Source organism: Anser cygnoides, chromosome 3 (genome assembly GCF_040182565.1).
Source record: "Anser cygnoides isolate HZ-2024a breed goose chromosome 3, Taihu_goose_T2T_genome, whole genome shotgun sequence".
In the NCBI taxonomy this organism is placed as follows: Eukaryota; Metazoa; Chordata; class Aves; order Anseriformes; family Anatidae; genus Anser; species Anser cygnoides.
In genome coordinates this window covers 9,663,011-9,675,780 of record NC_089875.1, presented here as the reverse complement: position 1 = coordinate 9,675,780, position 12,770 = coordinate 9,663,011, and the positions used below count along the sequence as shown (strand labels likewise).

Below are 12,770 nucleotides of genomic sequence, written 5' to 3'. Positions count from 1 at the left end.
AGGGCAGCTGGAATGCTTATGAAGAGGCCTGCTAGGGGAAGGAGCAGGAAGAAGTTCACAGGGAGTAAATCCAGGGAATATTACAAGAGAAATGTATTGACTTTCTAAGGCCTTGATTTATTTTCTGATTTGACTAAGCCAAAGGATAGAGGCTCAACCCTTGTTTCTTCCTGCCTCCCTTTTGCAGAGGGAGGATAGCCGAATGTCGTAAGACTGCCCACTTGGGGAGTGATGTTTTCTGTATTTGTGTTACATGTAAGTGCTGCGGAGCAGCTTCAGAGTAATATTTCCTCAGGAACTGGAAGGTTTTGCTAGCCAGTATTCACCCTGTGAATGATATAGGGCTTATGCTGGCATGTCATTGTTAGCACAAGTAGCTTCAGGTAGCACAGGTAGCACATTTTGCATTATCTATAAATAAAAAAAAGTGGAAGATACACTGCATGGTTGTACCATTAGATTTGTTTGTCCATTATACTCCTTTGATCAAATAATCTTGGTACTGTACTTCTTAACAGATACTGTATGCTTATGTAAACGTAGTGTTTTAATGTAAATGTCATATTTATTTGTATTTCAAAGGAAAAAAAAAAAAGCCATAGTATTCATATTTAAGTCATTCCTGACAATCCAGCACAATGTATCCTGTCAGTAAATGCCAGTGCCTTTTGCTTGTGATACCAGCTTACACAGTGTGGTGAGGTGACTGTGCTGCCTGATGCTTATGTAACAGTCCTGCATTCTCCTCTTAAATCCAGATCAAGGAAAAGCTACTGCAGCTGACAGAGAAAAGAAAAGAAATGATTGACAAATGGGAAGACAGATGGGAGTGGCTGAGACTGAGTAAGGATGTCCTCGCATTTTTCTTGGCAGGGCCATATCTAGTTCTCTCTTCACTGTATCTTTCTGAGCACTTTAAAAATGTACAACTCCTTTTTTATTTTTTTCATCCACGTCTGTAAAATAACTGAGAACTTGAAACAAAGAAACCTGCACTAAAGGCCTTACTCTGTATGACCAAAACTGGAGCTAGGTGAAACAGATGCACTAGGTTTTGCAGGTGTCACATTCCAACTGTTTTTCTACAAAGGATGTACTAACAAAAAAAACGGGGAAGTAAAGCTTTGTTACCTTACACATGTAACATACCAGCATTGTCTGAGAGGCTAGGTTAATGAGTTTATTGACAAAAGATATACTTTTAAATGTTAGAGCATTTTCCAGTTTTTACACCAGGAACAACAACACAGTTCAGATACTCTAACAAGGTTTTCTGTAACTCATATGGACTGAAGGCTTTGCAGCAGACAGTTACCAATACGTGCACTTCGAGCATCTCAAAATGTACAGCACAGTGTAATCATTTTGTGGAGCTCTGGGCTGCTGTGCGTACTTTCTTCATTCTTTCTGAGTCTCAGCAGGCTTTAAGAATCGCATGATTGCCTGTCCCTAAGTTTGGGCGGTTGAACCATATTCTTCATCAAAATTGTTGCAATGTCATTCACAAAAGCTGTGGAAGCTTTTTTCAGCTGAAATGAAACCTGGAACTGTAGCATTGTAGGCAAGCATGAAGTACAGGCTTGCAGCCTTCAGTCTAGCTGTTTGGTTGACAGGGCAGAGTGAGGAAGAAAACCAGCAAGTAACAGAATTTCATCCGTGAAGTTACTAGGTAACAGCTGATTAGAACGAAAGGAGACACTGAAATTAGAAAATTAAATAGTTTGTACAAGAAATAAAGGTGGGTCTTAACTTTTGTTTTTCCTCAAAGCAAAGCCAACATGAGAAATTTCTGTCTTTTTACTGTAAATTTCAGTGAACTTAGTTAAGGAAAACACTTAGCCAAATACATTTGCTTTTTTCCCCCAGCTATTTTAAAGTAAATTCAGAAGATGCCCAATACCTTCATGATGCCCTTTTTGACATTAATAGCACTGATGTCTGTACATTCTTTACTCAGTTTTGGAGGTGCATCAGTTTTCAAGAGATGCAAGTGTGGCTGAGGCCTGGCTGCTGGGGCAGGAGCCCTACCTATCCAGTCGTGAAATAGGTCAAAGTGTTGATGAAGTGGAAAAATTAATCAAGCGGCATGAAGCATTTGAGAAATCCGCAGCTACTTGGGATGAGAGATTTGCAGCACTGGAAAGACTGACCACGGTGAGTGCTTTAGACAAGAACTCCTCTTGGCCATTCCCATTGTGGTGCCAGCTGATTGTTCCTAGTAACTTCCCAGCACCACCAACCTTACCTCCATTTGTTGATGCTGTGGAGGGCCAACCAAGGCCAATCACCCAGGGCCTGAAGTTTCATGTTCCCAACAATGCTAAAACCCTCTTAGGTTCATTTGAGCTCAACAGCCTGCAAAGGGAGCTTAAGTGGTAAATGACCTTAGTAGTCTGCAAGAGCTGTCAGAGGCCCAGGAGTGATGTCCCAGAAGCAAATTCTAGAGTTGAGTGGTTTGCCCCAGCTCTCTGATGTACAGGCCATACTGCTAAAAGGGAAAGGAGATGCTGAGGAAAGAAAACCCAGATCCAAACTCTTGAAAATATTTTCAGTTCAAGAGGACAGCATGGGGAGAGTTCAATAAAAATGTTTGTTGTGTTTTGACTGCTCCAGTACAAGGCTATATTTTCCCCTATAAATACATAAGCAAAAAACACACAAAAAAAAAACAACTCCAAAAAACATTTTCATCAGAGCTGAAACGTCAGTAATTAATGCTTGGAAAGTATCTCTAGAGAACAATCTTTAGACACTAAAATTGAAATGGCTTAATTTTTAACACTCGCTGAACATCACAGCTGCACACAGTGAATTGGAGTTTCATAGCATCTTCAAAAAACAAGCTGTTTTTGTTTTGACGGTTAATTTCAGGGATTCCGATGTGAAACATTTTACTTTCGTGTATGTCAAGCAGACAAGAGGATGTCACTTTTAAATATTTTGATAGCTTGGGATACTTTGGTTTTTTGGTTTTGTTTTGTTTTTCTTTTTCTTTTTTTTTCTTTTTCTTTTTCTTTTTTTTTTCTTTTTCTTTTTCTTTTTCTTTTTCTTTTTCTTTTTCTTTTCTTTTTCTTTTTCTTTTTCTTTTTCTTTTTCTTTTTCTTTTTTTTTTGTTTTAATGAATTAGGTAAGATATCTGGACATAGCAAGCTGCTGCGCAGGCACTCCATTTCATATTAGAGTCTGATGCCCTGTGACTTAGTGCCAAATCCAGTGCAACAAGCTTTGTATAATTAATAAAGACCTGTGCCTTCAAATTTTATGCCAATAAACTTTAATTTCAGTAAGTTTCAGAAAAATGTAGGGTATTGTTCTTCATTTCTAGTAATGCCCCTGAAAAATGACTGAGATGCAGTGCTTTAACACGCACAAAAATGTTTCATTTATCAGTTGGAACTGCTGGAAGTACGTCGACAACAGGAGGAAGAGGAGAGGAAGAGACAGCCGCCTACTCCAGAGCCAAGCCCAAAGGCTGCAGAGGATGCAGACTCCCAGCAGCAATGGTAAGCCCACAATGCAGGAAGCTGAACTGCATGCTTCACGTGTCAGGATTCTCAGGGTGAAGATGTGTTGTAAAGGGGGAGTCTGGAGGTTGCGTGATTTTGTGATGTGACCCTTTTTAGAAGACTTCATGGATGTAGCTGATGGGGGCAAGACCTTGCCCAGAGATCTCAATTCACTGCTAGGTTGAATGTTCCAATTTTTCACCATGAAGCAGTTCCTATTGTTAAGACGTACCTGGCCTTCAAGTAAAAATGCTGTTTATACACCTTATACACCCTGTGTGTTATTAATTAAAATTTCTGAACAATCGTTGCTTTCTCCTTTAATGAGCATCTGTTACGGATGCATTTTAAGCCGCGTCCATGTAACATTAACATTTATGAAATTACTTGTATGACAGGAGTAGACTTTGTGAGGTAATAACCGTCATGAAAGCCTATTTTGATCACACTTAAGCATTGGATTTATTCAGCGGTTCATTTCTTTATTGCAGTAGGCTTCTGCCCTTGCAAGTGGAAATGTTTTAAAGGCAATGCTTTTACAGTGTTGTCAACAGATGACTTGGCAGTTTTTAAGAGCTTGTTTGAATTTGAGATATGTAAAATTCAGTAGGAAAATCTTGTTTTGGTGAAAAAGATCTGTGACTTTCAATAACTTAATATCTTTTCTTCTTCCTTTCTCAACAGGGATGGAACAAAAGGAGAACAGGTTTCCCAAAATGGTTTGCCATCAGACCAGGAATCTCCACGGGTTAGTTACCGCTCCCAAACCTACCAAAACTACAAAAACTTTATTAGCAGACGGACAGCCAATGACCGATCATGGTCTGGACTGTGACATAAAGAAACATTTGCAGCAAAAGACACCATTTTTTCAGTATGATTTACTGGTTCTGGTTTAATCTTTTGGCTTCAGATTTCCCTGCTGCTTTTCTCTTCCTTCCCATCAGTTGATTTTATTTAATTAGCAGCCCCTTGGAGATATATTTTGTTTCACTTTAATCCTTGTTTATTTCAATATCCCCACTGACACTCAGTTGCTTTAAGGTGACACATTTATTTCATGTTATTTACTGTGAGTTTTTCCTGTCGTTAATAGTATTAAGATTTTCCAGCTAAACCGTCTTTTATATGAGTAATTGAGATTTAATGAGATTACATCATAATGAAGAAGAGAACTAGAATCTGACAGGTATGACGCATCGAGTTATACTAACAGGTTTCAGCACGGCAACATTATTAAATCAGCTGCATTAGAAAGTGAGTTATTCACAAGGCCAAAGACAATACATGCAAATGAGCTCAGTAGAAAAGGCTGGGAGGGAGGGGAGTGTTGTAACTACCAACAAATTAAAAGCCTTAAGGTTAGCTTTATAACATTCCATGCAGAATGGATTCATTGACTGCAGATAAAAATAAACATGAAATAAACCAATAAAAAATAGTTTTTAGATTTATCTTGGAATTTAGTCCTTTGGAAGAGTTGTGATCTTGCTGACTCTCTGTTTTGGGGCCCCATTTTCCCTTGGAGAATTTACGCAACAGCAGTTCCATTGATGGACATTGAAGATACAGTGGTACAAATGAGATTAGGATGCAGACCCTTATGGAGAGGTTGTGACACTTTTCTTTGAAAGTGAAATAAAGTACATTGGTCTAAGATCCCAGCTCTCTATTTTCTATAGATCTAGGCTGAATTGTCAATTCAAAATTATCCTTCTTGACAGAGAAGGTTCTAGTGGAGTCAGGATGCATGCCAATACTCTTAAATGTGCAGCCATAGAAATAACAGTAAATATGTATGTTTATTTAAAGCAACACAGTAGTTGAAAACTGTCCTATCCCTTCATTACCTTCCTGCAAAGCCTGCTTGTTCCAATTGATGCTCTGAATTGTGGTAAAAACTGGCACTTCTCTGTCATGTTTTTGAACCTCACTCTTTCAGGTCATAGTAAACACAAGAAGGGCTCCTGGCAGGCTCACATCAGCAGATATTAGAACTTCTACCATTACCACAAAAGAAATAAAGGTCCCAGTCTAGACATTGGCTGTCTTTCAGCATAAGCTTACCTTTCAGATCATCCATCCCAGTTACTTCTGGGTCTTCACACAGACTCTGTTAACGCTGTTGGATAATAAGCAGTTCTGTCTTTTTCTTTCTTTTAAATAAAGCCTTTCAGTTCATCTTCAATATTAATGAGGAAGTGAGATGAGTGTTTTACATTCTAATGTTTATGAAATTATATGTAGTTGTGGCAAGGAATATGAATCCCAGATCATCATCACCTTGCTGGTTATCACAGTCTTATACATCACCTGTTTGCTTCATTTTTTATTTTATTACCATGAAACATAATGCATTTCCATGTTAATCTTTGCCATCCACACTTCACAGTCTTCCATGAGAGCTTTTTAGGTCAGTTCACTGAATCTTGTGTTGCAATACATCAGATGTACACAGCTGTATTATTTCTGACTTGAGGCATGAAATATGCTGTAGTTGGTCAGATTTTCTCTGACAACCAGCTGAACAGTGCAGCTATAATATTCTGTATTGGCTAAGCTCATAAAGAGAGGTGGTTGAAAGGATGTGCTTCAGTAATTGTACTTTTACTGTAACTTGTCTTTCCACTTCATGATGCATGTTTTTTTTCTTTTGTCAGGATAACAAGATATATATTCTTAATGCTTTTTAAATTTTCATATAAAATTATGCAAATGATCTGGTGTCTACTTACACCAGTGTTGGGTCTGTGTGCCTTTAAGAGTATGGCAGTTCTCAGAGCACTTTAGCTGTAGCTTCAGATACCGCAATTTGGGAAGCCTTCAGATGTATTCTGGCTAAAAATTAGTTTGTAAAGGTAATTTATATAGATACATGTTTTTACTTGCATTAGTCCACTTCTATATAGAAATGATACTTACATGATTAAGAAAAATAAATTACGTCATCAATTAAGGTCATCATTTTAGGCACAAGAAGTGTAAGATTTCACCAATTCAGTATGGCGTATGGTTCTGGCTTAAAACATTAAAATGGTTACTTATGCCAGAACAATACACACAAGCTGTCATCTATTTGCATCTGAAAAGGCAAATATGTCTCTATTATTTAAGCTGTGGTGCAGAGACTTAAGTTGATGACCTGTACTTAATGTTGCTTCAAGCACTATGAAAATCAAAGGGATTTCTCCAGTCATTGTCACCAGCTGTCTTGTTGCATGTTATACAGTCCTGACTTAAATATACCTCAAGAGTAGTCTTTAGCCACTAAAGAATTCGCAACTAATCTCTCAGTCACGATTAAGAAAACTGTATTCATGTACGTGATAACTGTTTTGTTGTAACAGTACAGTTTGCTATTAATGTTTGTCCTCTGTTGCGTTGTCTTTGCATGCCAAATGCATGTTTTCATTAAAATTTGTTTAGCTCCTGTTTTTCTCTATTTTCATGACACATTCTTTGCATACCTGTTTATGATTCAGATTTATTTTGCTTGTTTTCTGTTAATTGTAGATAACACATGGAAAGGAAATAAAACCTGAAAGAGCATCAATAAAGCTTTTCATAGCCCTTTTACAATCAGCAGCATTTTAAGTAGATTTTACAGGTCTGATTGTGTAATTAAAGTTGGCAGTTACCATTTAAAACCACAGGCTTGTAGATTGCAGCACTGAATTACATGTTACTTACCATAAAAACATTTCAAGTAGCTGTGCAGTGGCTGCTGTTCTGGAACTTGTCTGTTTTACTTCAGATTAACCATTACAGGTACCCCAAAATCTGTAATATTTTCACATCTTGTCTGTATCACTACAGAAAACATACTACTTTCAGCATTGGCTTAGCTAATAGGTAGTTCTGGGTAGTTGTGCTGAGTCAACTGTGGTCTATGTAGCATGCAGACTACAAGTCTCCAGTAATTCTTTATTGCTGTTCACAAGTGCCTCGTGTATCTCAGACAGGGATCCTGTCAGTTTAAAAGAAGAGTATGTTTGAAGTTCAGTAACAGTCAGTGGTCAGTAAAATTTTCAAAGGGCTCTCCTTTTTCTTTAATGTGGTATGTTGGCCATTGATCAGTGCTGGTGGTGATTAATTAATTAAGCATTCTTTGGTGAATCACTGGTTGTGTATTTCACTACCTGTGTTGCAGCAGCAGTGCTAGCAGTGTTTGGATAATCTTCAGTCTCATCTATTTATTCCCCCTACCTCCTGCCCTCCTTTAATCAACATTTTTGTTTTATTTTGAGATTTGAATACAAATAGCAGGGTTTGATGGCTTTGACTTAACCTAAGTTTGAAGAAGCAGCATCATTGATTTTTACTCCAGCTGGATAACACTAGATAGATCTTCAGTGCAGGGTAGATGTTCCTTCTGATAACTAGGCTGTAAGGCTACGTGTCTTTAGGGACAGAGTAAAATAGATATGACTTGAAGTGGAATGTGAGCTGTGATTCTTTCCCTGTTTCAGTGATGTAGTGTCTGTACTCTGGAGATTTAGATTGCTTAAAGGCAGTTAACCAACCCTTCCCATATTCATAGCAAGCTGACACTTAGATCTTTCTAGGTCAATATCTGAGGTACAAAGGTGTGAGGTACAATAATGTATACTTGGCAGGTACAAGAAGTTTTAGACAATGGTGGCGAAATTTAGTTTGTTGCATAATAATTCGGCTGCTTTTGAATTGTCCGGGCTTTTTGCAGAAGTGGGAATGTCTAATTACTGTGCCATTCACAAATACCTGCTTGTCTGCATAAAAACAGTCCAGAATGTTTGTAATCTACTAGAGCATTAGCAGCACTAAGCTTTAGTAACTTGCTAATAATAATAATACACACTGGTTGTGTAACTCCTGAGCTGCTACCAAATGGCTCTACATGTCAAAGTAATGGTACAAGAAAAAAAAAAAAAAAAAACTGGGACCAAGCTGCATTTCCAAAGTGTATAGCCATTAGGATTCCAATTTAAATGATTTTTGGATGAATGGCTCCTGAAGACGTCGACAGCTTGACCAGTCAGAGCTGCTGGAAACATGGCTGCTCTCTAGGCTATCTCGATCACAGTGCGACAGGCAACGCGATCAACAAAGCAAGTGATGGGCAAGGCCTTGGTTCTGTCTTTGTTTGGGGGTAAATAGCTGTGTGATGTTGTGTGACTGTGGTGGTTTTCAGTTCCTTTAACAAAAATCCAATCCACCTAATAATGAAAGTCTGAAAAAGACCATGATAAAATGACGTATGACCTCATTTCCCTTGTCTTTAAGATCCAATATCCTAACTGAGATGGTGGAGATGAAATGCATGGTGTAATCTTTCTAATTTCTGCATGTTTTGATTTTGTTGTGTCACTAGGGGAATGGGGAAAGTGGGAAAGGAGCTTTTACAGAAACAAATTCTGCAAATTTTTGTAAATGCTCCTGGGCAATTTTGACATATTTTTCTGTTGACATACAGCTAATACCTTTCATAGACTTTTTATGCCCCAGTAATGTTATAAATGTATTTAAGGTGGCTGATGTGTATAACTTCTACTGTTCCTCTCAGGTTCACAGAAAGTGTGATTGTTACTGTTCCAAACATTTGAGCACTTAGCAACAGAACTGAATGCTCTCATTTTAGGAATAACAATATATAAAAGAATATGAATTGACTAGCAGAGCAAAGCACAGTAAAACTCACACTGAAGTTTAGCAGCTCTTATATTCCTGTCTCTCCACCTATAAAATGAGTACTAATCCATTCATACCTTCTAATTTCCTTGGCCTTCTGTGTCTCCATGGAATGTGAGAAAGATTTTTTGGCCTGTGTCATTCTCCAGGCAAAGTTTATACACAGCCACGTTGTGCAGGGAAACAAATTAACTGCAAGAAACCTTAGTGTCATGAGGCATCTAGCTGAACATTTCTTCCACTGTTCCTAGGTGGCAGAAACTGCAGAAACAAATGAAATGGTCAATGGAGCTGCAGAACAGAGGACAAGTTCAAAAGAGTCTAGTCCTGTTCCTTCTCCAACGGCAGACCGCAAAGCCAAGGCTGCCATTCAGGCCCAGACTGCTGCTACCCTACCAGCCAAAACACAGGAGATTCCTTCAGCTCAGATGGAAGGCTTCTTACATCGTAAACATGAGTGGGAGACACACAGCAAGAAAGCCTCCAGCAGGTAGAGTACTTGATGCTTAATGCATATAATTGCATCCAAACTCACTGTGATGTGAGATGGTAAATGTTACCACTGCTGTTATTGTCTTCTCACAGCTCCAAAGTACTTTCCAAGATTATGCTCCTGTTGTTCTAGGAACTGTGTATACATGATCGAACAGTATATTCAATGAGGTTGCTATCTAATGATACATAGTAGAGAATGCAGTATTAGCCACACTTAGAAGGTGGAAAACAGAGGCATAAAGATACCATGATTTTCCCACTTCACATGATGAATTCATGGCAGTAGTGGGATTTGATTCCAGATCTCTTGAGTTGTACGTTACTACAAGAAAAGAAAAACATGTAGGTGTGAGAACAGAAATGTCCATATTCTTCTGACATCTGTTTGCACATTAGCACTTTCCACCTACACTGTAATCTGTTTAGAAGAGAAAAGCGGGTGAAGATGATTTTGTGTGCCTTAGTTGAGTCCATTCCTGAGGACTCAATCCTGCCGTTCTCAAACAGGCAAATTTTTTGAGATTCCTGTCTGCAGTAGAAAAGCAAACACTGGTCCTTCATGACCTGAGAAGGCTCTTGAAACCAGATTTATGACTTAACTAAAAAGAAAAGTGTCAACTAGCAAGTACTGAGCTACACCAACACCTGAGGGATTTGGTCAGAGCTGAGGTGCTCCATGGAGCTCAGTGCAGCTCACGAGTCAGTAAGCTGCATTACAATCCAGCCATGATTTTTCTTCAGCTAGTTATTTCACAACAGAGAAGACCTACTCTGGGGCAGTGACAGCCACCAGTACTAATATCTAGAGACTCTTATTTCTAGTAATTGATCTTTAGAGCTGTATTAGAGAATGAGGTAGACAGTGTCTCTAAGAGCATTTTTAACAGTCAAGGATGTCATATGCAGTCTGTTCATTAGCTTGCAGCACAATGAGAATTCCTTCTGTAATAAAGTATAGTCATTAAAAGGTCAATTGGTTTCTCTCCCAAGGATGTAAACTGCATAGTCTGCCAAATAATCCACCCACTGTTAGGATATGCTAACATGCTATCACAGAGAGCTCTGGAAATCTATATTTCATTTGGCTCAAAGTCAGGACTTCTGTCTTGAAGTCTTGAAGTAGTGCTTTTATGAGAGATTTTTTTTTTTTAATCTGTGTTTTACAGGACATAGTATACTGTATTTCTATCCTCAGACTGAAGTGGTCTCTGTTATCATACAGTAATCATTGTGTTCAGTTTCTCCAGTTGTGCAAGTAAGAGCATTAGACTGACAAGTATTTTTGTTATTTTCCATGTCCTGAAGATCATGGCATAACGTGTACTGTGTCATAAACAACCAAGAAATGGGCTTCTACAAGGATTCAAAAGCTGCTGCTTCTGGCATTCCCTACCACAATGAGATTCCTGTCAGCTTGAAAGAAGCAGTCTGTGAAATAGCAGTCGATTATAAAAAGAAAAAGCATGTGTTCAAGCTAAGGTAAATCTGTACAAGTATCTTTATGTTAGCCTAAGTTGTGGTGGGTATGTTCACTTGACAAATTCTTTGGCAGGATCCAGCCCACGAACTGATCGTGAATATTTACTGCAGAGTCTGCTTTTCTGAACAGGGTCTTCCCAACACTGGATACATGGTCCATATCAAAGGTAGCAAGCACTATCAAAATACTCAGTGCACTTTATTTATGTCTGGGACAAGACTAGGTGTGTATTCCTAAAGTTAAGAGCCTGCATTTAAAAATGCTGAACTTTCCAGGTATCAATGACATTTTCAGGTTTTGAACATGTAGTTACAGACCATTCATACGGAAGTGTACAAAGTACTTAATGTTCAAAGGATTTAAAAAAAAGCTTTTATTTCCAAAGTCTTGTGTTTGTTTTACTGATCAATCTTTTAGTGCCCACAGTTAAAAAGTATTTTACTAGTACGCAGCTGTTAGGTGATTCTTTCGGAGGAGACTCACTTTATGAACTGATCCCATTGTGGAATCCAAGATGGAATATTTTTCTAAGTTGACATTGATGCAAGAATCCTCTAAATTCAATTTAATCCATATTTAGGGAAACTTGCTGTTAACCTTCTTGAACATAGCCTACAGCTATGTGATTCATTCTCCATGTTATTTCAAACAACTCTGAATTGATAATGTAAGAATAAGGTGTTCCAAATATGAACTTAGGCAGAAAAAGCAATTGCCCTTCCTTCCCTGTCACCTGTATCCGGTCTCTTGGGTAACTGCATGTAGCTTATTTTCTTCACTCATTCTCATTAGAAGAATTCCCCAGAGAGTTATGCCAGCTCATCATGGCAAAACTCTTTCTCCAAGCTGAGAAGGAGAACACCTGAGAGGCTCAGTTCTGCAAAGGGTGAGGTCTCTGTAGATCTCACGTGCAGGCAAATCTCTCACTAAAAGGGCTAGTGGAAAATACACTGAAAATATTTTCCTTTATTGTTCAAAGAAGAAAGGCATAGTTACATTCTTCCAAGTGTCTTACTTTACATTAACGTTGTTTTACTGACTAATACTTAATTTCATTTCATAAATAGATTGTAAAATGCTTTCATTTTCTGGGGAAAGCTCAGGAAGCCTGCAATGCCATTCCGACTGACTCTGCTTCTGACTTGTTTCAATGCCTGAAGTTATTCGGTCCTTTTTTATTAATATATGTCCTCACATAAATCATTTCATATATTCCAGTTAAACCCTCTGAGTAAAATCAGCAGAGAAAGCAGCAGCAGCTACTCATGAATAATATACAGTACAGTATCTTGAGTCATCACCACAGTACTTACGACAGCAGGGCAGCTGCAGAATTTTGACAGGTTTCTACAAAAGCAGTGAAAACTCTGCGTGTTGTTTGTGACTTATGTCTTTTTAAAGTATTGAATAAACGTTTATACTATCGTTTCCAAAAGAGAAGAGATCTGCCTGAAAGAGCAAGTACTGAAACAGCAGTCATCAGCTGCTGAAGATGGCAACCTCCCTCTGCAGTGCATCCTGACATACTGGAACACATCCACTATCATAAGCATGTATAGACACCAGAATACAGTGTGTGTGGCTGCATCTGCATGATAGTATAAGATACTAAAACATTAGTT

At 38.3% G+C, this 12,770-nt stretch overlaps 1 protein-coding gene across 3 annotated transcripts in view; it reads left to right on the top strand.

Moving 5' to 3' along the window:
* Window positions 1–12,770, top strand: part of SPTBN1 (spectrin beta, non-erythrocytic 1) — a 135,876-nt gene that overhangs the window by 121,265 nt on the left and 1,841 nt on the right. For all 3 annotated transcript variants that reach the window (XM_066995388.1, XM_048078951.2, XM_013191037.3), the window contains 6 exons: window positions 759–843; window positions 1,958–2,154; window positions 3,391–3,503; window positions 4,191–4,254; window positions 9,425–9,663; window positions 10,974–11,147. In XM_066995388.1, coding sequence (XP_066851489.1) covers window positions 759–843; window positions 1,958–2,154; window positions 3,391–3,503; window positions 4,191–4,254; window positions 9,425–9,663; window positions 10,974–11,147 — 872 coding nt within the window. The remainder of the gene's footprint in view (window positions 1–758; window positions 844–1,957; window positions 2,155–3,390; window positions 3,504–4,190; window positions 4,255–9,424; window positions 9,664–10,973; window positions 11,148–12,770) is intronic.